General features: G+C 31.8%; 1 protein-coding gene across 2 annotated transcripts in view; it reads right to left on the reverse strand.

Annotated features, from left to right (window-relative positions):
* ASCC3 (activating signal cointegrator 1 complex subunit 3) overlaps positions 1 to 26,462 on the reverse strand; it is a 257,561-nt gene that overhangs the window by 160,988 nt on the left and 70,111 nt on the right. For both annotated transcript variants that reach the window (XM_037520154.2, XM_054699051.1), the window contains exons 11-13: positions 19,724 to 19,888; positions 14,788 to 14,964; positions 11,478 to 11,549 (exon numbers count right to left, since the gene is read on the reverse strand). In XM_037520154.2, the coding sequence (XP_037376051.1) occupies positions 11,478 to 11,549; positions 14,788 to 14,964; positions 19,724 to 19,888 (414 nt within the window). The remainder of the gene's footprint in view (positions 1 to 11,477; positions 11,550 to 14,787; positions 14,965 to 19,723; positions 19,889 to 26,462) is intronic.

Below are 26,462 nucleotides of genomic sequence, written 5' to 3' on the forward strand. Positions count from 1 at the left end.
CCACAAAAAATGTAATTTTTAGATTGGCCCTTAACTACCTTCATTTCTAAAGTTACCTTCTTAAACATAAAAGAAAAATACCCCAATACTCTACAAATCCACAGTGTATTCTTAAAAGACTCTCTCCATTAAGGAAAAAAACAAGCAGTGTTATCTAAAAACCCACAGTTGAGACAATTTTTTCCCTGTGCTTTCTTTTTTAAAAATCTAAATTATAGTATTTTTTATTGATTACATTGGTTTACACACCATATATGATTTAAGGGTGTAGGTTCATGCCTCTTCAGATGTATGTTATCAGATCACACCAACTATCAAAGCACCCATAATCCTTCAACATAATTCACTGGGTGCGATTCCCCAATTGTTCTTACTCCCAACCTCAATCCTACAATCAGATTTCTAGAGTTTGTTTAGTCGTATCTGTTCCCTTATATGTGTGAAATGATCCACTATTTATACTTATATCATACCTGAAATATGCACTTTGCTATCTGACCATCTATTAAGATTTTTTAATTTACTTTTTAATTTATTTATTTCTCTTTAAGATTATAAAAATACGGTTACAAGACAGTAAATTAAATGCTACAGTCAAGATTCTGGGTCTATGGAAAGCAGGAGAAAAGACTACTGGAGACTTTTTTCTTAGACTTTTTTAAAAAAGTCAATAGTAGTAGTAGATAGCTGACTATGGTCTTTCTGGGGTAGGTTAGTAGAATACGGGTCCTTTCCAGATACCAGTAGGTCTTACTGGAAAACAAGATCTTTTCTTCCCTCCATCCTCACTATCCAACCAACCAGAAAGGAGAAGAGGTAAAACTTCAAGCTTCATAATTTTGGAACTTGTTTCTGATGGTGCAATCTGTGTGTGCAGAAGTAGCTACCTCTTACTTTGTGTTGATTCACTTGTTACTAAAAATGTGTTATTTCAATAGCCTGAAGATCTTTGAATACTTAGGGGAAATTAACATTAATAGCAATGAAGGAAAAATGCAATTATAATATTCCTTAGTAAAAAATATTCCCTTTGCAAATGAATAAAATATTACTAGGATAATAAAGAAACTACTACATACAAATTTTCAATAATATAATTGAGTACTCTTATGGTAACTATATTTCAGAAAAATGGAATTTTTCTCTATTCTTTTAAAAATGTGAATTTTCAAAGAGTTTAAAAATTACTCCTCTAGGGTATAATGAATAGAAATAAAATAAATAATATATTAACTTAAAATAACTACTGGTACAAATGATATCTATATCATGAAAAATAGCTAAGTCAGATAAATATCTCAACAGAGGAGAAAATGAGATAACAGACTATATAAGTATTTAATAGATGAAAAATATTAAGAGTAAATTTATGTAATGAAACATTTCTTAAGGTGAATGTCAACATTCTTCCATTAATCTTCCAGTTTATGGGGGGAAACTGCTTAAGTACATAATCAACTGTGAAGTTGTTTCTACATCTCCAGGTTATTTTTCCCTTGGTGTGGACATTCCAGCTTACAATGGAACTAATAATTATTTACTTGTTTTCTCCTGAAGTTGGTTACTCCCTAAACTTTGAAGAATAAATTCAGACTTATAAAGAGAACCATATCTCCCATTTTTTTATACATCAAACACGTTCTGAGCGTCAACTATGTAGCAGGTACTGATGGGGCCATGAGCATACAATGATAAGTAAAACCAGAGTTAATACCTCTCCTTACGGAATTGTTTTATAATGAAAGATGACATTAATAAAAAGTCAGGAAAAATGTAGACTATTGCTAGAACTATAAAGAATATATGCTGTATTACATAGATCAAAATAGGGAGATGAATCAGGGAGATTTAAAAAAAAGGCTTCTCTAAGAAAGATGAAATGTGAAGAATTTAAGGGGACATAAGCAGAGAATAAGGAAGAATGTGTGAGGCAAAGGGAAAAAGCTACGTAAAGCCCCAGTGGTCAGTAGTAAAGCATGTCTAATGAAAGGGTCTTAAAGAAAGGAAGGTGGCTTCCATCTACGTTGCTGCGAGTGGCATGAGTTTATCTTTTTTGATTGCTGAATAATATTCCATTGTGTATATATGCCACATCTTCTTGATCCAGTCATCTATTTTGGGGCATTTGGTTGTTTCCAGGTTTTACCTATTGTAAATAGTGCTGCAATAAACATAGATGTACAGGTGTTCTTTTGTTTTGTTTTTTGTTTTATAAAGATTTATTTTTTATTTATACAATAGCTGAGGTACAGGTCAGAGGTGTGGGAGGATTCACCAGAGATAGAGTGGGGAGCAGAACAGGCAGATGACCGAAATACACCACTGAGGGGAGCAGGAGGTGAGGCAGGAGAGGTCTGCCTCGCCAAGTGGGTTTCTCCCTGGCTGGCCAGGAATCGAACCCATGCTTCAGATGCTGCGGACAGCTTCACAGCACAGCGCTCAATCCGCTGTGCCATTGGGGAGGCCCTACAGGTGTTCTTTTGAATCAATGTTTTTGTGTCCTTTGGGTAGATCCCTAGTAGTTGAATTATGCTCAGTGAAATAAGCCAGAAGGAAAAAGAAAAATATTGGATGATTTCACTTATAGCAGGAATATAGGGGAACCAAGTAAGACATCAGTATAAAAAAATAATAGTACAAAACACTGCAAAGCAAAAACATACAATTATAAATCAGAGACATACTGCAGGGGAGGAGGCGGGAGAAGGATCAGAGGGAGGCAGGGAGGAGCACAGGGGACTGAGGTGATAATGCACAGGTGCACTGGTGAAGGAAACTCTATGGGGACTACACCTGAGGGGATGGGAGGGAAGCAAATATTGTTTAAAACAATGATGTAAAAAATAAAAAAAAATTAATAAAAAAGGAAAAAAGAAAGCAATAAAAAAAGAAAAAAAAAAGAAAGGAAGGTGGGAGCTAAGAAATGAGGGAGAGACAGAAACATTAGAGGAGGTAATGGTCAAACAATGAGCAATATACAGACTCCTGGGTCTTTTTAAAGGAATTTAAAGCATTCATGTTTCATCTCAGAGCTATATTTTGAAAAGATCATTCTGTACTGTACAAGGTAGCTACATGACTGCAAACAGCGTAACTAAAAGGTACCTGGAGTTGTCCGGGAACAGCAGGGTGGCTGCCTGGATTAGGTGGCAGAGGTAATGGTACAGGAGGAAGGAGAGGTGGAGAAAAATGAGCATTTGCTAGACAGGTAAACAGGAAGTGTACTGATGAGGGAGTAGAAATGAAAACAGCCAAGAAAGAGTTGACAAATATAACTTTTTAGGTTTACAATTATGCCACTCACTGAAGCAAGGAATAATAGAATACCACAAGTGTAGGGATAAAATTATGAATAAGGTTAAGACATGCTGCACTTAAGACTCAAAAGGAAAGTTCAGACAGGACAATTGAGCCTAGAACTTAAGGATGAATTCAACTTTGGAAATATGAGTTATTTCCATAAAGCTCATACTGAAGAGGACAATACAAGAGAGTGCTTAATTAAAAAAAAATTAGGAACAAGCCATGTAGAAAAGGAAAAGGCTGCAGAGAAAGAAAAAGCATGTATAAAGAAGTTAAAGAAAAACAGGGGTTTTGTGTAAGAGTCAGAAAGGTAAAGGTACAAAATTCAGAATTTTGTATCTACTTCTACAACCTCTGTTTTATTCCCTTATTATTCTATTATCAATAGCAATGAGATGCTGTTATCCTGGAATTTTGTCTTTAAAATATCTTTACTAAGGATATATCAAGCTTTACTTTGCCTGACACTTAGTCAAAACCATCTTTTGCTTTGACCTCGGCAGACAGAATAGCAAAATGCCCAAGACAGCATGATTTTACATGTTCCTGATTAGGCATAAGTAAAATATACACTATAGTGATGACAGAATCAACATAAAAGCTGACAGTGGTAAGAAATTACTGCTCCTGAACTACGTCTATTAAATTTAACCACTAAATTTATACTTGAATTTATTTTAATTTTCATTATATTACACCAGAAATGCTTTTTATAAAGGTGGCATTTTATATTGATCTTTACTATAACAAATTTTGAAGTAAACTCTCAATCATTTAGCATTTGATCAAAATGGGAAGTTAATACATTTCAATTCTTTATTTCAATGATTTCACTTATAGAATATCTAAACAAATGATTGCTAAATTAATAAAGGATTGAAGTTGGATACATGAATAAGGTCAGTACTTTTTCTTGTTTACTCCATTAAACAATCACTGTTAATGGATGGAAAGTACATAAAAGAAAGTATCAATTATTATTCTTAATTAAGGTACTAGTTGTATACAGATAAAGATTTTTATCATATATTTAAGAAAATAAAAAATTCTGAGTAAACACTAGCAATATTGATTACAAAGTAAAATAGAGGATACAATGGTATCAAAAACTAGTTTCTGCTTGTGCAATATGGAAGGATAAGAAAATATTGATTTGATAGAAGACTCATCAGAGCTTTTTTTTGGTGAATGTGATGGCCTTTTTTAAAAGAAAGGAGACTTAGTGAAAGCTTTCCTGTAGTTAAAAAACACCTGAAATAATTCTTTAGTAGTGCTTTAGTGGTGAGGATGTAGGAGACGTGTCTTTTTTTTTACCCCCCAGGTGTTACATTTCTTATTATTACGTCCTTTAATTCTTATGGTCAAAATTCTTAAAATGGCTTTAAGAATTTTGAATTTTATCTTGATATTCCTTTGGGATTTTAGTTTAATTTGGAAGAGCAGGGAGAAAAAACAAGCAGAAAATTTAACTTAATTGATAAATAAAAATTATATTAGACAAATTTGATATGACAGAAATATTGTTATGAAGAATTAGAGATTCTTGCATCTGGAGAAAAAAAAATTTTGAGTAAAGGGACCAAAGTAAAGTTCCATTACCAAAGTTAGCATTGTAAAATTTGTTTCAACTGCACTTACTTTTATTTAAGCTAAGATCCAACACTAAGAATCCAAAGTAATGCCTCTCATACATTAACAAGGTAAATAAATCCATGACTATTCATTCATCAATAAAGATGGTTTCTAATAAGAAAGAGAATGACTAAAAATTTATAAGCAATGAAGAACGAAAAAACAGGATAGAGATGTGAATAAGGAAAGGTTGTTGTTGAACATTAATACAAAGTTGAGAATGATTTTTCTTTTGTCACTGCAAAACCTTTCATTTTTGAAATTGGAGACAGATTTTGTTAAGAAGCTACTGAATAAAATCTTAACATTTTTGATATTGTGAAAAGAGAAGAAACTAAATATGTCATAAACTCTAAGGCAATTTCTAATTATTTTTTTATTGCTGAAAAGTTTGTATAACAAGAAAAATCTCTATAGTATTAAGGCATCAATTATTTTCCCATTCTGTAAGTTACACAGGAGGAGGGGAATTATTAACAGGAATGATAAAGCTGCACTTGCATTTGGTAACGCAAAGAGGAGCTTACAAATGAGACGTCTCATTAGTTTGAGCAGATGGATCAAAATTAAAGGCTGAATCGCCAACTTTTAATTTCCCAATAGCCAAGAAGAGCTTGAAGTCTTGCAGAGTATGACTGTTGAAAAGTCAACATGAAAAGATTTTCTCCATCTGTCATCACACATGCTTGAGTGGAACACAACTGCCTCCTACTGTTTTTAATACTTTCAAGGCAAAGCTGCACATAAAATCTATTAAGGACACAAGCACACAAGTTTAGATGATTGGTACACTTAAATCTATGGAATAGTATGATCAGAGAATATCAGCATGGTTGAACATGGAAGTTAGTTCTTTTCTAATTTAATCTCAGTGGAGAAAACAAAATGAACTTATTTGTATATTTTAGAAGAAACTTAATTTTTGAGTATGAGAAATGTTTATTTACTTGAGAGTTATACTCTTATTTTGAATATACACGTGATTTATTAATAATAGTCTAAAAACAAGTGCTTTCGCAAAAATCAAAGCATTTAGGGTACTCAATATATGAAAAAAAATGTTAAAGAACCTGAAGGCAAGAAAACAAACAAAATCAAATCAAGGAGTTTTCACTGGAAGTATATTTTAACTGGTTGGCAGGGAGAAGGGGCACGAGATGATAGCAGGGAAAACCAAATTAGTCAACTTGGACTAGAATAGACTAATTTGTAATTTCTTACTACTGTGCAGTAATTGCTAAAATATATATTTAAAAAGCAACAAATAAAGTTAAAGTTTGTGAAGTCAACAGCTCCATAAGAAATAACTTATGTTTTTAAAAACAAGAAAAAGCACATTTTTTGAATGGGTACTTGACTGCTTAATAGCTATGCATTAATGTGCAATTAGTTATAACTATAACTGAATTCCAGAAGCAAGATTCTGTCTCTTTCTGTCAGTCTGTCTTTTTCTGTCAGTCTGTATCTCACACATGCATGTGCAAGTGTGTGTGCATGCACATACACACACACACACACACACAAACCTTACTTATATTTACAAAACATTTAAACAGAGTTTCTTACAATAAAGCACACAGTTAAGTCTTTCAGTCATCAGAACTGGGCTGAATAATACAGCTGAAGAATTAACTTGGCTGTCAGGTTTTTAGACAAGATGAAAAGACTGTTGAATTAATTATTTTTTAATTTTTTGATAGGTGGATACTTATAAATTCAGTTGCTAAAATGTATCACTTGGAACATTTCAGGCAGTGACTGAGACAACATTCTATACCACCTCAATTACAGGGGAAAAAAACACAACTCAGTGACTATTCTACTGAAAAGTTCTCTGTTAACCTTCTAATAAAAGCAGAAGACCTGACACCACAGCTTAGTAAATGTATTCCTTCAAGGAGACAAAAAAGGGAAAAATAATCTAGGGCGGGGTTCTAAATGAACTTCCACATTAGCCTAGTAATCAGAGACCATTGTGTAGTGCAATTGTTGGGTAATTAATTAAATCAAGGATTGCTGGTTTTGGGAAATGGGTGCCTATGTTAGCTCCCAAAATTAAAATGTGTAATAGTCCTCTTTTCCTAGTATCTGCAATCCAGTTTCAGTTCTGGACATATTACAAAGGTAATCAGCAGAAGCTGCCACTTATCAAGCTAAATGAACTTACAGGCCAAATAGTACTTGGCAGAGCAACTTGCAAATAGAAGATTTATAGACAAAATGATCTCTTTGAAATGAGTGAAATGGAAAAAGATTTTAGTTAGAGTCAGCTTTTGCCTAAGTTACACACATAACAGAGGTAACTTAAAGAAATGAAGGAAAAAAAAAAGAAATTTGCTCTCAAATTATGTTACCAAAACCTCTTAACTTGTGATTATATTAATGTGAAAAATTAAGGCATTGGCTTGACGACTCAGTATTCCTCATCTGCAGGTGCTGGCAAATACATTTGTGAGACCATCAACACTAGAGGCAAATATCAACTATGGTACCAAAGTCCTGATGCATTTAATTTCTCCCTTTATCCCCATCTCACTTAGGATGCTAAATCTTTGAAGATAAGGTGATTCATCACAATCAAATTATATTTACCACAGAGTCCCCATGTGTATGACACTATACAGAAACTTAATCAACAGCATTTCCTTATAATCCAACATTATGTAGTATGCCCTATTCTAATGGAACACACAAAAAAGCACAGCAATGCTAAGAATACACTGACTAGCTTTAATATGACATCTTTAATCTAAATGTTTCTTTACATTTTAATATTACTGTTTCTATTTATGTTTCTGTCATATTTATGGATAGAGAAAATATATTACAAAACTACAGGAATAAGTGAGAAAAAAGATAGGAAATTAAGTGAATAAAATTCACTTAAAAATGAAAGGATATTTATCAATAGAAATTACTTCTGGGTGGTAAAATTAGCAGTGTTTTCTTCCCTCTCATTTTTGCTTTTTGGTATGCCCAAGAGTTAAATTTGTTTGAGCTTTTCCCTACTCTTTTTCTTTTATAGTAATCATATTTAAACTACATTTTAAAAATATAGCTACAGAGGCCAAAAACCATAAGGTCATAGCATGAAGCAAAAGCAAAGGAAAGGACATGGTTTTCTAATTTAAAGTAAATACATATCGAAAGCAAAGCATAAACAATATGGTACCAAAAACATGTTTTCATGCATATGTCACCACTCTGTCTTATATGCCACAAGATTATAAAACAAAATGGCAAATGCATCAAATTATAACTTTATATCACACTACATTGTTAAAACTACTCAGAAGAACATTGCATATGTTTATAAATCCCATGTAAGTCTGTTATGACACTGAAATGTTATAAGCCATTCAGAATGTATCATAAGACAATGTGGTCTTTTGTGTCCTAACTCTATTTTACAGAATTTATCCTAAGTAAATGTTTCAACAGAAAAAAATAATTGCAGGAAGATGATCACTAGAACAGCATGATCTTTAATAAAAGAAAATTGCAAACACTGATCATGTGTATATTAATACATGGATATATGAAAATTTTCAGTTTCACTAAGACTTCACAAAAAATTGTTTTTTAATGTAAAAAGGTGATTTAGTCTGTTGAAAAACAATCCTATATCCACAGTAAAGTAGCAAAGTACCTACTTATCTGGTCATTAAATGCAAACGGTGATGGAAGAATAAAGATTAATTTCTTTAATTCTAGGAGCAACAAAAGCATTCCTACCAGAGGCTTAAAGATTTTTCATAACACTTTAAAGTTGTTCAGTTACAAAAGGAGTGATAATTACTTTCCTGATTACAGCGAAAGTATAAAACATCTTTTTATATGTTCCACAGTATAGTATTTACAACTTAAATTCCATCATTTAAAAACTGAAAAAAAAAAAAAAAAAAAAACAACAGATAAAGAATGTAGTGTATGGATTCTACATTTCAATATACAATGGAATATTAGCCAGCCATAAAAAGGGAAATCTTGTTACTTGTTACAAAATGGATGAACCTTGACAGCACTGAGTGAAGTAAATCAGAGAAAGATAAATATCATATACTTTACTTGTATGTGAAATCTTAAAAAACAAACAAACAAGAACAAACCCCAAACCAGAAGGATAATAAAAAGATAAGTGGTTGCTGGTGGCAAGAGGTTGGTATAGAGGTTGGTGAAATGGGTAAAGGTGGTCAAGAGGACAAATTTCCAGTTACAAAATGATCATATCCTGGGAATGTAATGGAAACCATAGTGACTATATTAGTAATACTATATTGTATGTTTGAAGTTTGAGATACCATCACACACTTATTAGAATAACCATATGTTAAATGAATAAACAGGGTTAAATTCCTATGCACTATTTCACATAAAAAAATCACCAAACTTGTAAATCAATATACAAAACACTTCTAATATTAAACAATAATTTGAATTCACTCATTCCCACTTTGTTATTCCAGTTCAAAGCCTCAAGTGATCAGAGCCCATCAGGACAGGGCAGGGTAGAGGAAGGAACCAACACTGCACAGGATGCCCTTCCAGGGAGCACTTACACACACCCACACTCACTCAGATTGGGATGATGAAGACATGCCCATTGGCACCTAATGTTCACATCTTTGGAAAAAACCAGACTACCTGCAGAAAACCCTCAGAGACATGGGGAGAATATGCAACTCCACACAGTGAATTAGGTAGGAAATGGTTTTGTTTTTCTCATCAGTGTTTTTTGAAATAACATAGAACAAAATGATATCATTTGAAGATCTAGTGTACAAACACTTGTGGCTAACCAGAACATTAGCATTTCTTTTAGGATTTTCTCTGAAATGCTTTAGAAGGCCTCTCTAGTTAGTATTTTAGGATCAACAGACATTAACTGTAAATAAATCTCAGGAAGCAATGTAGAACATAGATTGGCAAACAATTGCCTGAAAGCCAAATGTAGCTTTGGCCTGTTTTTGTAACATTTTATTTATTCCATGTAGACATGCCCATATGAACAAATGGATACCTAATTGTTATGCTGAAAAGACAACTTAAAGCCTAAAATATTTACTAGTTGGATCTTTACAGAAAAAGGGTCCCAGCTCCTGACCAAGAAAAATTATAGTAGATCCTTGAATAACATCATCTCATTCAAAGTCTTTTAAGTCATTTCATTAAAAAGTTGACAAGAAAAAAGAAATCCCAGCTGCCATTAAAAAAATGAAATTACTTGAGAACCTAGTTTCATTGCATATTGCTTTGTTTAAAGTTGCAGTTTCCAAGAACCTACTGAATATTAATAAGGACTTACTGTAGTTGGTACCTAGCAATATTTTTGATGTAAGAAAAATATTGGTCTTTTACATTTCTTTATTGGAACATGATAAATAATGCCACTCACAAAACAGTTTTCTAATGAGGATAAAAGGAGAACACTTAATGTAAAATAAATGCAAATAAAATGCTAGAACACTATGGTTAGAGGAGATTCTACACTCACATGACCTGGATTTTTTTTTTAAATAAACTGACCAGAACATGTTACTTGATTTTGCACAGAACCTTATTTTCTTCATCTGTCAAATGAAGATAACACTACTTGCCTCACAATAAAGTGAGAAAATAATATAATTTTAGCTAGTTCAAGCATTCACTAATCACTAGCAAAGAAACCAGTTACCATATAACTTAAAATAATGATTTGTTTTTTGAAATGTAAATCTTAAAACTCTGTACATTCACTTCAGAGAGCAGAAACTGTTTCTTTAAAAAGGAGCAAATTGTTTCAAGGATGCTCAATGTTCCACATTGATATTCAATTCATCTTTGATTTACTTTATTTACTGACTCCAAACAAGATTTGGTCTGAAAAAAAATATTCCATTGCTCTTAAAAGAAATTTAAAAACCAAAGGGGCAGAAAATATTTAATTTTACATGTCAGAAAAGGCTAACAAAGTAGAAAAAAATCTCAGAGCAAAGTGATCCAAAGAATCATATACAATTGGCCAATGGTTAAGTTCTATATAGTCAATTATTATTCCACTTTAACAATCTTGGTTGGAGCATGGTGAACAATGGTGTTTACAAGTAAAACTACTTAATTTCCAAACACCATAAAACAATGGAAATTTTTACTATTCATATTTCAATTGATATCACTTCATGAAAATAGGAAGAACATTGTAACATTTATAATTTTACACCATGTAAGAAAAATACAAAGTGAAATCTTTGGGGTATGACAGAAGATTGGTGCTTTTAAAAAAGGTTAATAGAAACAAACATGTAACATGAAATCATTCTCTTACCCATAAAACTGACATGATCAAAATAGAATGACCTATCAATATCAGAATGATAAAATTATCTGAATATTCATTGTTATTCATTTGTGCTAACTAAATTTAATAGTTATTCATTGTGCTAACTAAATTTAATAAAACCCAAGTCATTGTCTCAGAATTTTTCTGAGAAAAAATTTTCCTAATATTAATGATTATACTCATTAACCAGTCTCTAAAAATAGGATAAAACAATAAAGTATACCTGGTGTCCAGCCTTTACTTGCTTCAAAACACTTTCATAGCATACTTCATCCATGTTATTTAATTGTTGCACCTTAAAAGTTTTAGAAAGTGAAAAATATGAAATGAAGCAATATACATTTTTCTAACTTCAAATAAAGCTGTGCCAATTACAATGCATATTTTTTAAACGTCCAGACTAGCTGGAATGCAGGGGGAAAAAGAAACATAAATATCTAACATATACCAGCCCAGTAAGAAATAAATACAATGTAATGGAAAAATAAAAATGAAGTGCCTCATACAGTACTTTCAGATTACTTCCTTAGAGTGCCAAGTGTTTTTTAAAAGACAGTAACTAAAAACAGGGCCTCCCTGGTGGCACAGCAGGTTGAGCACAGCGCTGAAGCTGTCCGCAGCATGGGTTTGATTCCTGGCCGGCAGGGAAGATACCCACATGGCAGGGCAGACCTCTCCTGCCTCGCCCACTGCTCCCCTCAAGCAATGCTTTTGGTCTCTCTGCCTGTTCTGCTCCCCACTCTGTCTCTGGTGAATTCTCTCACACTCCCACACCTCTGGCCTGTACCCCAGCTCTTATATAAAGAAAATAAATCTTAAAAAAAATAATAAAAGACAGTAACTTTAAAGACAATATGCTATTATAGTTATAGATATTCTAGAATAGTTTTTAAGTTTTTAAGTTATTATATAATATCTGTTTTCCCCCAAAGAAGGCCACTTTTCAGACTTTGGTTTTCTATTTCCATTCTATAAGTTATCAATCAAGTCTTCCCATGTAATTCTCAAAGTCAACAAAATGCTATTTGTAAAATGTAATGGCAAATAAAGTTGAAATCAAAGAAAACATACTATTTCTATCATGTCTATATAGAATGTAGCATTCTTATACAGAAATATTCTTCAAATTAACCAAAATTTATTTAATTAACAGTCTCATTTCCCCCTGCTAATGATGAGAAAGCTTCAAACCAAAAAAGGGAAGATTTAGGTTAACCCAAAGGAGTAGGCAAATGACCCAGTCTGTTTCTTTAGCTTTATTAGGAACTTGGAGGGGATGAAAACTTTATGTACCTCTAAAATTACTATGCTTTAACACTGAATTATAATTAGTTACTATGATTTTTTGCTCTAATAAGGTAAATACTTTAAAAATATGTAACTTTTAAAAAATTTGTACAGATAAAATTTGTAAGATAACACAGATTTACAAAACTGGGTATGATTTAGGGGTACTAGATCATACACCTCTTCAGATATATGGTATTTATAGTGTGATATCTAAGATATCAGATACATGATACTTATAGTAACTAAGATAAGAAAATCACATTACTCCTGATTAATGATTCAAAAAACAACTTCCCCCCAAAAATTCCAAATAACTTTTTCAGTACATTTTGGATTGTGACCACAGTCATTATTTTAAAGAAGATGAGTCATGCACCCATGTTCTTCCATGACAGTTGAACACATGAGTTTCTGAATGAAAATGAGAAACTTAGAAGGATTTCTATTTATACGAAATGACAAATTAAAAAGTGGTTAGAAAATATATGAAATGACACTCTGGGGAAATACTTTATAGTTACCAACTGTACATATGAGCTGAGTGTAAAAATAATGCATTTTAATAAGATAAAAATATGAAACTTTTAAAATTTGAAAACTTTTAAAATTTTGCCAAATTTCTAAACCTTCAAAATGACAGTTTATCTAACACCATTTGTTTTATCATTGTAATGTTGACTTAGTCAGTGAAAAGGTATTTTGAATTTCATTAGCTTTATATGATTTATTCATTTGTATGATGATATTAAAAGAAAAACATGTTTAAGATGGCTGACAAGAATATGAAAATTTTCTTCTCTTTATATCTTTTGGTGACAACCATCTGTTAAAATTGACACAATCTGAAACATTGTTTAAAAGATTAAAAGAACAAATCTGAAGCTATAAATAAATAGCTGTACATCTGTCCTAATGATACATTAAGATAAACTCAATAACCAAATTATATAAATATGGCTGAAAAAATAAGCATCAATAATGAAAAGCTTGAAATAACAAATGAAGGTTAACATATGCATATTTTAACTATTACCATTTCATGAACTATACTTTTGTGCATAAATCTGAAAATTCTCCTTTATCTAATTGCAGATGGAGCATGGCAACTGTCACAGTGACAGTCACTTCTGATATATTTTATTTACAGCAATATCAGGTAAAAATGTCCTTATTTTACTATTAAAGTACTATTAAGTACTATTTTTACTATTAAGTACAATTTTACTTCTTGTTTCTAGACAAGAAGTAACGAAATCATTTTACATATTAACAAATGATTTCTATCTTGTTTTAGCAAAGAAATAAAATGGACTGTGAATCTTTTCCTAAAACCATTTCTTACACAGAACAATGTATCATTAAACAGAATAATAAATGTATGCTTTTTTTTTTAAGATTTTATTTTATTTATACAAGAACCAGGGTATAGGCCAGATGTGCGGGAGGGTGAGCCTTTTTACCAGAGACAGAGTGGGGAGCAGAACAGGCAGACTGACAAAATATACTCCTGAAGGGGGGCAGTGGGCGAGATAAGAGAGGTCTGCCGCACCATAAATGTATACATTTTAAGGAAGTATTCCTTCATAAAATGAAATAAATATTTAAAATAAGCATACTAATAGTGAAATGGCCCATGGTAATATTATTTAAGAAACTGGACAAACATTTTATGACACTATAAAGAATCTTAGAGATGCTATATATATATATATATTTAATATGGTAATTATGAAAGGTTATAAGTTAATAGAGTGTATCTCTTAATGATTGCTACTATAAAATCATTTTTTATTAAAATACTCATTAATTTAGTTATTTTTATTGAGATAACATTGGTTTACAACACTGCATGTTTATTACCATATTATTGCTAAGGTATAACTGCATATAAGGTAATACTAATTTTAAATAATATTATATGAAAATATCTATTACTAGGTTAAAGAGATCTTTTATTATTTCATACATACCTTTAATCACATGAAAATACCTTTTGAAACTTTTAAGAGCCGAAAATATAAAATACATGTTAAGAATAGCAAATCAAGACACCTAACTTTTTGGAAGGAGTCACTCTCCCACACAGAGTTAAGGGAGTTTGTCTGATTTTGTCTAGATGTTTTAGATGTTTATATTTGAAGTACTATTGATATGGTCTTTTGGAGTTTTTAATCCCAAACTATTCAACAATACTTCAATAAACACATTTTTAGAAAGGTATAATTATTAAAACAAATATTTACCTTATTTGCACTTTTAACTCCCAAAAATGTCTGTCCAAGGGGAACTGGTCGAAAGCGGCCATCAAAGAAGAAAAGTCCAATATAGGGATTAACATGTAGAAATGTAGCAACGTCCAGATAATTGGGTAAGGTGGCAGAGAGTCCAAGAATCCTTATCATACTCTGAGTGGATTCAACCTACATGAGATGGATTATTTTTATTAATATATCAAATAGATTCAACCACAGTGAATTGTAAGTAAGCAAGAAAAGACCCCCCTACCAGGAAATATAGAACAGTAATATAAGTCTAAAAGGCAGATAACTTGGGGAGAAAACTGGTATAAACCTGGAATCTGGATAATATATTTTGAAATGTAATTTAGTAGATATCATGAACTAGAAAATCATATTAAATGTTTTTTTCTCCTAAAAATTTAACAAGGTAACATGAATTAAGTTTTAGTTTGTTTTACCAGTTTGTAATTTTAATAATTAAAAATGTTTATTTTTAAATTCAATAATTTCAAATACAAAAACACAAAAGTCTAAAATAATTGAGGTGGATGCCTTTAGTGTTCTACAAGTTTAAATTTTAAAATGATAGGACTGCATGATACTTAAATATTTTAAACTATATATATATATGTACGTATAATGAAAAATTATTTCCATGTTTTAAAATTTTTTGTTAATTTTGAGGACCCATTTATAAAATCAGCATTTTGCTTCCATTACTATAGAATGCTTCCTCTACCTATGGCGCAGTATTATGTTTACCGTACAATAACATAGCTGAGTATATTCCTTTATAGATGAATTCTTGAGAACCAAAACACAACTATTCCATCATCACAAAGGGAAAGTTTTCCAGACTATTAAATTATCTTAATGATATTAACATTTTAGTGGAGTTGACATTTTAGTGGAGAAAGAGACAACTAAAAATTCAAAAATGAATAAATCAGGTAATTTCAGTAGTCAATACCAATAAGTGCCACCAGTCAAGTAAATACGGTAATAACATAAAGGGTAATTTAAAGAGGGACTCCACTTTAGATAATATAGTGATCGCAGTCTGTCTAAAGAAAGAACATTTAAAAGATGAGTAAAGGATAAAAACCTTCAAAGAGAAAAAAAGGCACAAAGGATATGAAATTGCAATAACCTGGGCAAAAAAGAAGATGAATAGAGGGAAGAGGACAGAGAAGTTTAGAGGTCAATTCAGAGTTCTATCAGGTAAGACCTTGTAAGTTACAACTCACAGGCTTGATATACTAGATGGGTAACAGAAATCTGTACCTATAAGTTTGAAAATACACATAGGAATTAATATTAACTGGCTAAAAGAACTTTGTAACAAGTAAATGTGTTATTAGGTCGCAAAAACCTAAATAAATTCCAAAAAGTAAAAATAACATGGACTATGTTGTTCTCTAATTATAATAGACCTGTAAGATAAAACCAAGGAAAGGCCAAAACCTGGGCCTTTCTGGTGGCCTCAGGATTAAGTCTCAGTGCTAGCACTGCTACAGCCTGAGTTCAATGCCTGGCCAGGGAGCTAAGCCACATATGACACAGCCAACCTCTCCTGTTTCACCCGCTGCTCCCCTCAGTAGTGTATTTTGTTCAGTCTACCTGTTCTGTTCCCCACTCTGTCTCTGGTGAATCCTCTCAACCCACTCCCATTCTCTGCACCTCTGTCCTATACCCCAGTTATTCTCTGCAAAAATAAAAAAACAAGTAAATAAAATTAAAAAAAAAAAAAAACCAAAGTCTTCTATTCACTTCACAATCGAAAGATATCACAATGTTCTCTTGATACTTATATCAATAACTTCATATGGTTTCTGAAGCAGCTCAGTAAAATTTGCTTAGTCTAGAAGACTCAAGTTATAAACAAAGTAATCCAATGTGAGTAATATATTTCCAGAATCACCCATCCATCAACACTATCTTAGGACCCAACCTTTAGGCGATGGAGATAACATATTGAATAAAACACAGATTCATACACACTGAACCTATCTACAGAAACATAAATGAGGATAAAATACATATACGGCATTTTACCATAAATTTGCTTTCACTAAAAAAATCTTAGGGATGTTAACAAAATCCCAACAAAACCTGACCAAACAAGGGAACTTTAAATAAGAGAAAATGATGACCAATATTTAAGAAACTTCATTTATAGTGATTACTATAATTTTAATTGTAGTTCTATGAATAGTTAGAAAAATTCTATGTTGTATGGTACTGACCTGAAATGGAATAAAAGTGATTTTTTTACTTTAAAATCATTTCCAACAAGATAGTCAATCAATTTTTAAGGTCTTTTGATATTAAAAACATGACACCCTGCAAACATCAGAGGTATATTTCTGCTAAAAATCCATTTTTAACAAGAGTATATATTTTTTAAAAAAATGTAATCATAACATTCTCAATATAGATAAGCCTATATGAGAAATAGTTTCTTGTAAATAGAGGTAATTTGATACTTTATACCCGAAGCCAAATCTCAAAGCTCTCTATACGCTATACATATTCATATAAAACTGAATACTTGACAGCTTCTTCTTTATCATTAGACCAAAAACTAGGCAGTGGATTTTTATAACATTTCCTCTCACATATTATCTAGGTTTGAATACTTTCTTCCTACTCACTGAAAGCAAAATCAGTTAAGAATACAACTAATATCATCATTATTATTATTAACATCATTATTAATATTGTTAGCAACATATTTAGCCTATTTCTTTTCCAAATTTCTCTCAACCATGCCTAGTGTGTTGCGAATTTAGTCCCTAATGTCACCATGCAATTTCTGAATCTAAACAAAATCTACACACTGGATTAGAACAGCTTCCTAAGGTGCTTTATGTTAGTTACAAATGTTGACATGCTATGTAAAACATTGCCATCTTCTGGGAACAGCTGGTAATCACAAGAATAAAATAAAAAGAGAAGAGTTGTGATAGTTCTCTGGAAGCATGAAAACAATCACAGATTCTTTTCATGAATAAATATATTCATGAAATATATTCATGAATTATATACTCTTGTTAAAAATGGATTTTTAGCAGAAAAATACCTCTGGTGTTTGCAGGGTATATGTTTATTTCACTCCTTCTGTCAGACTGAAATATAGTGAAGAATAAAAATTAAGATATTATTTATAGCATGTTTTGCAATTATAAGTAAAACTATGGTAAGTACTAAAAATGCACAACAAAAAGGTTGTACACAATAAGATGAAATTCATTCTGGGTAGTGAACCAGGAAATACTTCACAGAAGAAGTAACAGTTGAAAGACTCAAAAGAACAGTAGCTTCTCAGCAGATGAGTGTGAGGAGTGATAGATGTAATCTTGCATGTATAACCTTTCATCTCATAATCACCAATACATTCTGTCTTTAGTGAGATTAGTTTCATCTCTAAAAAAGACTCAATTGTATTAGAAAGGAGGTAGGGAGAGAACAAATAATTTGTGGAGTCAAGGAATATATAGAAATTAAAATTAGATATGTCAGGGCTTTAATAGTCTTTATTGTCCATCTAAGGAATTTGAACATTTTTCTTAAGATAACAAATAGCAAGTCATCAAAGGTTATGAGCATAGTAGTGGTAAACAATAGAATGGGAATTTGATTCTATTAAGGAGGTACTAAGTGTAGGAAGAACATATAATACACTTATATATCTATGTTGCACATTATATATTCACATTATATATTTCTATATCATACATTAAGATATATATTAGAGTAGGCATCCTTATCTGCAGTTTGTTTTCCATGATTTTAGTTACTTGTGGTCAACCATAGCCTGAAATGTTAAGTATAGTAGAATATTTTAAGGGAAGGAGAGGAGGATGTATGACATTCACTTAACTGCTATTACAGAATAGTTACAATTATTCTGTTTTTTAATTAGTTGTGACTTATTGTGATTTATTTATAAATGAAACATTATTAATGTACACAAAAATTATAAATATATAAGGTTCAGTTATTTTGGATATCCATCGAGGTCTTAGCATATATACCCCAAATATTACATACTTAACCAAACTTATAACTCATAATTTCTATACATTTAGTTTATATATTGATTTTTCTAGTTTTTAATAATTATGAATTGTATATGAAAAATTACAATTGTATAAATGTATATGTAATTTAGAAATTCTTTATGAATTTATAATAATTGCTTCAAAATAAATGATACACAATGTTGTATGTGTACATGCTGATATATATACCGAAAATATTAGCAATCTAGTTTTTCCCTCAACTAGGCATGTTCTGTAAAGAAAAAGGAATTGGTCAAAACTCTTGTAAACATCTTAATGATGGGACTCCTGGCAAATGTACTAAAAGATATTTACTTTGCCCCTTAATGAAAACAGAGGCTGACAGAACATCATGAAACATTGGTGAGTTTAAAATTTTTGGTGTGGGCTATTTATGAATAACTGCAAGCGTTGAAAACTAGAAACAACACATACATAACTCATTTTTAAAATAATGATTAAGATTATGCATATCAGGCAATTAAATTCTATTTTATGTAGAGTCTTAGAAAAATATTTAAAAATTTCAAACTTTTTTCACAGGACGACATTGAATCTAGAGAGAAGTAAAATAAGTCACTAGAAGTCTCCTATGTACTATATTCTAACAATGCCTAGTCAATATGAGGTTTAGCTTTGCAACACAGGTTTAAAAGTTTTCCCATACTGATTTTGGTTAATTTAAAGAGATAAAATAAGACTTGGAAGGAAGAAAGGGCACTTTAAACACGTAAATAAAATAGCTAAGGATTTCTCCATACTGAAATTATCTTTATCCCCATGAACAATGTGTATTAATATTTTTTGAATGCTACACTCAAATTTAAAAACTTACTCATCCCTCCAAAATAAGCATATAAATAACTTTCTCTTACCTGTCGCAGAGTCCGTGCCACTATACTTTCTAATACTGGTCCTCTATCTTCATGCAGTAAATGAACTTCATCAAGAATAAGGAGCTTGACAATTTGAGAAAGAGCTACATCCCCAACACTCTTTCTTGTCACTACATCCCATTTTTCTGGTGTAGTCACAAGCATCTGTAAGACATAAAGGAATATAAAAAGTCACATACAGAATTTAAATTTCAACCATGTCATTCAAAAAAGAAATACAACTGAACAGTTCAATATAGCTCAAATAAATGATGTTAAAAATTTCCCAGAATTATATCTAATTGACTACAGATAATGGTCTTTTGAAGAGGATCTTTTTTAAAAAAATTGTGATATTAAGGAATTATTTAAAAATGAGTGAAGGTAATCTGTCAGTAAGTTGTGTGAAGTGCACAAAAATAAAAAAAAATAAAAAAAATCTTATGATATAAAAAAAAGACATCTTATAAACTACATACACTGACAATAGCCCTTTTTTTGACAAGGGACACAGAAGTGAAACAAGTGTTGAAAAGATATGAAAATAAAGCAAGCCATTTGTGTTATGTCTATCTACATTTGGAGGAGACTTTACAATTGATACATATTTTTTTTAAACTACCCTTTAAATTTAATTTAATTTTAGTAGATGTAGTACTTTATTTATTTATTTATTTTTAAAGATTTATTTATTTATGCATACAAGAGCTGGGGTACAGGTCAGAGTTGCGGGGTGGGGGGGGGCGTGAGAGGATTCACCACAGACAGAGCAGGGAACAGAACAGGGAACAGGCAGACTGATGAAATACACTGCTGAGAAGAGTAGCGGGCGAGATAGGAGAGGTCTGCTGTGCCATGTGGGATGCTCGCCGGCTGGCTGGGATCGAACCGGTGCTGCAGGGGCTGCGGACAGCTTCACAGTGCGGCGCTCAACTGCCTGCGCCACCAGGGGAGGCCCAATGCAGTACTTTATACTCAAAACTAATACATACAATAAAGCATAACTGGTACATAATAGCAACCCAAACTGAGTTAGGAGGTAGGCCTACAAAATTTAGTGAACTTCACTTAAGTTGACCATTTGACATAAATTTGGGATTATTAATCAAGTTTTTGCTTTTAACATACTGGTTTGTATTCTCTTAAAGCATACTGTGGCAGAGAAAAAAGATTATAACAATTTTACATTACAGAATAAAGTTGTATATGGCTATATGGATAATTCAAATAACATCACGTAAAAAATCAAAATCAAAGCTTCTAAAAGGCAGTACATCAGATTATGCAAAGTAATGCTAATCACAATGAACTGTGCTTTGAAGGGGTTAACTGAAATGGGGGTCAGATTGTTCTTTAAACATCCTGGTCATGTTATTTCATGTTGTTTTTAAAGTCACCTATGTCCGTGTGTGATAATAGCCTTTTTTTAAGATTGTAAATGACACATAAATTCTAAACGAATAAACAAAATTGTCAATATGACATATTGCTTTTTTAGAGGTATCGCTGCTATTATTTTGAAGTGAACGACATATATCAACCACAGAATTTGGCACTTTCCTTTCACAGAAAATTAGTGAAGTATTGTATAATGAAACAGATTAAGGAATCCGTATCTAGGGTGTAAAATACTACAAATTCAAAGCTACTTAATTTGCCAAAACTAAATGGCAATGTTGAGAACATAAGTTTTATAGAAACGGTATGCTACTGGAATGAAATATAAATGAATATGAATTTTGAGGTCTAAAATGGGTTGAAACATGCATCACGTATTAATTAACATCTCCTTTATATTTCAAAATTGAAATAGAATTTTTACCTTCAAAAATGACAAATTTTAAATAACCCAAGATAAATTATCACAAACATACCCAGGGATCACTAGCAACCCTTCACATTACAAGCCTGAAAAACATGCCTTTCTATAGAAAACAGTAATGTTCTTAATTGTAAATTCAGTTCATATGAAAAAATAAGCAGCTTATTATTAGTAAATGTTAGGAAAGTTACAAAGTACACTATTAAGTTATAACTACAGAGCTTGGTTACCCACCTCATTATGAACTCAGAAAACTGTGAACTTTCTTATAGTTTGAGATAATGTGGTAACAATTAAGTTTTAAAACCAAATTTGACAAATATCAGAAAATGGTAACACAAATCCTAAAAATCCTTTCTAGCATTTGTTTTCCATACTTTACTTTCAGCATGCTGAGAAGTGGATTCATTACTATTTCATCACTTCAGCCCCCTGAACTAAAATGACTAGAAAATAAAGTGTCACATTTGCTTAATGAATTGCAATTCATGCAAGACATTTCCATCTGCTCTTGAATTAGGGCATGGGTTAACTGTCAGTATTTTTCCTGTCAACTTAAATTTCTCCAATAAATGTACTTATTCCTTAGGAGTATAAAAATCATTATTTGAAACTGTTCCAATTTCAGCCTGTCCCCTGGGGAAATGGCAAAGCTGAGGTGCTATACACCATCACTATGCCAAAAGTATTGTGTATTCGGTTAAAAGACACAAACAAAAGAACCTAAGACTTATCAGAATCAATTCATCTGGTAGTTCACTGAAAGATTAATATTAATTTTTTGCCTTTTAAAATATTACAATGTAGGGGAAGAAACTTTCTCTCCTGCCTTTTCCCCCAGTTTTACTGAGATACTATAGACATGAAACATACGTAATATTGAAGGTGTACAATATGATCACCTGATGTATGTATATATTGCAAAATGATGATTACAATAAGGTTAGCAACTCTATGCACTCACATAATTACTGTGTATGTGGGGGGTAGGGAGGGAAGTGATAACATTTAAAGCCGACTCTCTTTTAACTTTCAAGAATATACTAAATTTTTAAATATTATCTTTACTGAAGTAACACCAGTTGAAAACATTATGTATGATTCAGAGGTATACATTTACACCTCTTCAGATGTGTGTTACCATATCACACCCACCACCAAGGTACCATAGTGTTCTACCATGGTTCATTGGGCCTCCTCCCCACTCCTGATCCCAGCCTGAATTCTACAACCAGATATCTGGGGTATGATTTGCTTTGGTTTTGTTGGTCTTTTTGTTTTATTTCCCTATGTTACACATGTGTGAAACCATCAGGTATTTGTCTTTCTCCTTCTGACTTAGTCCACTTAGCATAATCGCCTTCTGATCCATCCAAGTTGTCATAAATAGCAAGAGTATCTTTTCTTTATACAGCTGAGTTGCATTCCATTGTGTGTGTAAACCATAGCTTCTTAATTTACTCATCTGTCCTCGGGCACTTAGGTTGCTCCTATAACATGGTTATTGTAAATAGTGCTGCAAGGAATACAAGAATACACACGTATTCCATTCAAATGGGTGTTTTTCACTGTTCATGTAGATACCAAGAAGTAAAATTGCTGGATTGTGTTATAAGAAATGATGAGCATTTTTTCATGGGCTTCTTGATTATTTGTATGTCTTCTTTGGTAAAGTTTCTATTTAGCTATTCTGCTCATTTTTTGATTTTTTTTGTTTGTTTGTTTTGGTGGTGGTTGTGTTGTATGAGTTCTTTGTAGACCTTAGACATTAGCCCTTTGTTAGATGCTCCTGAGGTGTAAGGTTAAACTTGAGCTCTTTGTTATTTCTCAATGTGGGCCTGTATTGCTATATACTTCCATTTTAGTACTGTTTGTATTATCCTGTAGATTCCCTTAAGCACTTAAGCATTATGAAAAACTTTCTTTACATTTGTATATAGTACATTTACAATGTTTACTTTTCCATGATTGTTTCATGACTAAATTTTTCTCTAAATGATATATATTTCTCCTGGGGGTAGAAGGGGAATGGGAGGAAGAGGGAAGAAAATCAGTAAAATTTTTACTCTGAACTTTTAATAATTGTTTTCATAATACTAACTGGATGCTATAACAAACCCTTTATCAAAAAGTATACCAGAGATAGAGTGTTTCACAAAATGTTTACTGTTCAAATCCAAGTACTCAGAGACTTGCTATTCAAATAGAATTCTTTAACTTTCAAAGTATGAATTACACAAGGAGATTAAAGTCTCATTTTTTATGAGTCAAAAGGAACAACCAAAATTGTCCATACATAAATTTACAAATGCAATATATGGGTTTGGGAACAAACAGTAAACTGTGTGCATAAGTGCTATTAACAATATATAAATTATGCTACAGTATGTAATATTAAGTAAACACTTGAGATAAAAATATAATTGAAAATCAGAAATATTTTTCATATTTACAAAAGAAGTGAGGGAGTAGAGGGAGAAAGAAAACAATCGCAAGAGAGAAATGATACCACTACAAATTATCAGAAAATTAAAATTAAAGTCAGAAAATACCATGTTTTTAGAGATGATATAGAACAACAGGAACTCTCATAAAAACAAATGGTGGGAATATAAATTCACACAATCATTTTGAAAACCTTGCTAGATAATATCTACTAAAGTTGAACACATATAGACTTTGTTATCCAGCAATTCCATTCTCAGTACATTATGCATTGCTCAGAAATGCATACTTATTTGTACCAGAAGACATATATTAAAATTTTCATAGCTATACTATTCATACTACTTCATAACTGGAAATTAGAGTCCCACCAAAAACAAAACGAATAAATAACTTATATTTATACAATGGAATACTACGTAACAATAAAAATGAGTAAACTGCTATTGCTACAGACAACAAAATGAAAAAAATCTCATAATCTTTTTTTTTTTTTTTTTTTTAATAGAGGCATGCTTATTTATTTATTTGTTTGCTTGTTTGTTTGTTTGTTTGTTTATACATGCACTGGGTACAGTCAGAAGCGCGGGAGGGTGAGAGAATTCACCAGAGGGGGAAGCAGAGCAGGCAGAAGGACCGAAGTACACTGCTGAGGGGAGCAGCGGGCGGCAGGAGAGGTCTGCGCGCCATGTGGGACCCTCCTCCAGTGGCCGGGAGCAGCCAGGGATCGAACCGGCGCCACAGAGGCTGCGTGCAGCTTCGCAACCCAGCGCTCAACCACTGCGCCACCGGGGAGGCCCAAAAATCTCATAATCTTAATGTTAAAAAGAATCCAAGCATATAGCATATAATTTTATTTATATACAGTTTTAAAACAAGTAAAATTAATGTAAGGTATTAGTCAAAGGTAGGACAGGAAATACCTCTTGTAAAAAAGAAAGGGGGGGAGGGTTGGGAAAGCAAATGCCAGAGGCATGGGAAGAAATTGTGAGATGTGGTAATATTCTGTATCTTGACCTAGGCAATGGTTGGAGTGTTCACTTTAGGAAACTTCAATACTACAATTTTTGTATTATTCTGTACATGTATTTTACTTAAATAACAGAAAGCTATGTGAATACATGCTATTGTAATTACATACAGCATAATTAAAACCAAATTTAAGTAATAAGAAGGGTAACTATACAGCACAGGTAAGATTTTGTGAGACAAATATTCCAGGCTTTAAGAAAAAAAAAAAACCAAATGTGTCCTTTGTGCTTCTCATATGCATTGATCACATATCCTCCTTTCTAGTGGGATCATTTGTGTAAATATGTCTATGTATATTATAAGGATATTTTTCTTTTCTTTAATTTGTTAGTCATTTATATAACTACATAATTGAGAAAGGGATTAAATACGGAATTTTACATGTCCATCCCAGTAGAAGATCAATAGAAATTGATCAAGATCAATCAGAAATTGATAAAGTACATTTTTTAAGTACAGATGACAGCTGCTAAATTTAGACCCGTTTCCTGCCCACTTATCAATCTTCACCTCAGCCAGAAACCTCCATAAGTACCAAAGGCAAATGGGCGAGAAAGTTCAATATATTTATAGGAAATCTTTCAACCAGGAAGATAAATCAGACTCTATAATTTAGACTTTAAAACACCCAAGAATGCTTAATCCTATTTTTAGTCTCTATTTAAAAATAAAATCTGTTCTTGTGTTTTCATACATAACTCAGTCCATAAAAATTTCTAATTCCAATAAACTAATTCATTATACAGAAAACAGAGTGACATAAACACATAATCACACACCTACTGAACCAGTAAGTTTATAAATTGTTTTTTAAGTTACGGATTTAATATAAAATGTCACACAGTTTAGATTCTATAAACATACATATAATTACAGTTATACTAACCTCTGCTATACAAATGTCAGCTCTGATTGATGGCAACAGTCCCTATAATGGAATCTGACAGCTTACAGATTATACCTGCCTCTTGGGACACTACAACAAATCAGTTAGTTTCAACTACTTCCTTTCCTACATGTTCTATGTTCCCTGCTCTCCCATCAATTCACATGCATGAGTGCACACTCACACATGTAAAATACAAAGACCTCTGAAGTATCTAGCTATATTTATGTCAAGGACTACAGCTTTCAATTGTAAAATGAAAATGTAAAAACTGAAATTTTTTCAAGTACAAAAGTACAGATATGGTCAAACTAATGTATAAAGAATATAATCTTAAATATCTTAGTATTTTCATGTTGGGGAAAAAAATCTCTGATATGTTTAGTTAAGATTTTATAACTAACATTTATTAAATAAAGTTTAATGCAATAGGAAATTCAAATACTTCTGAAGGAACAGAATATGGAGGGCTACAAGGGGAAAAATGTGCCTGTAATATATAATCAAAATTTATGAAAACACATACTTTCTAGACTGTATGACTACAGCTGGCT

Source organism: Talpa occidentalis, unplaced genomic scaffold (genome assembly GCF_014898055.3).
Source record: "Talpa occidentalis isolate TD23 unplaced genomic scaffold, MPIMG_talOcc4v2.1 talOcc4.2, whole genome shotgun sequence".
Lineage (NCBI taxonomy): Eukaryota > Metazoa > Chordata > Mammalia > Eulipotyphla > Talpidae > Talpa > Talpa occidentalis.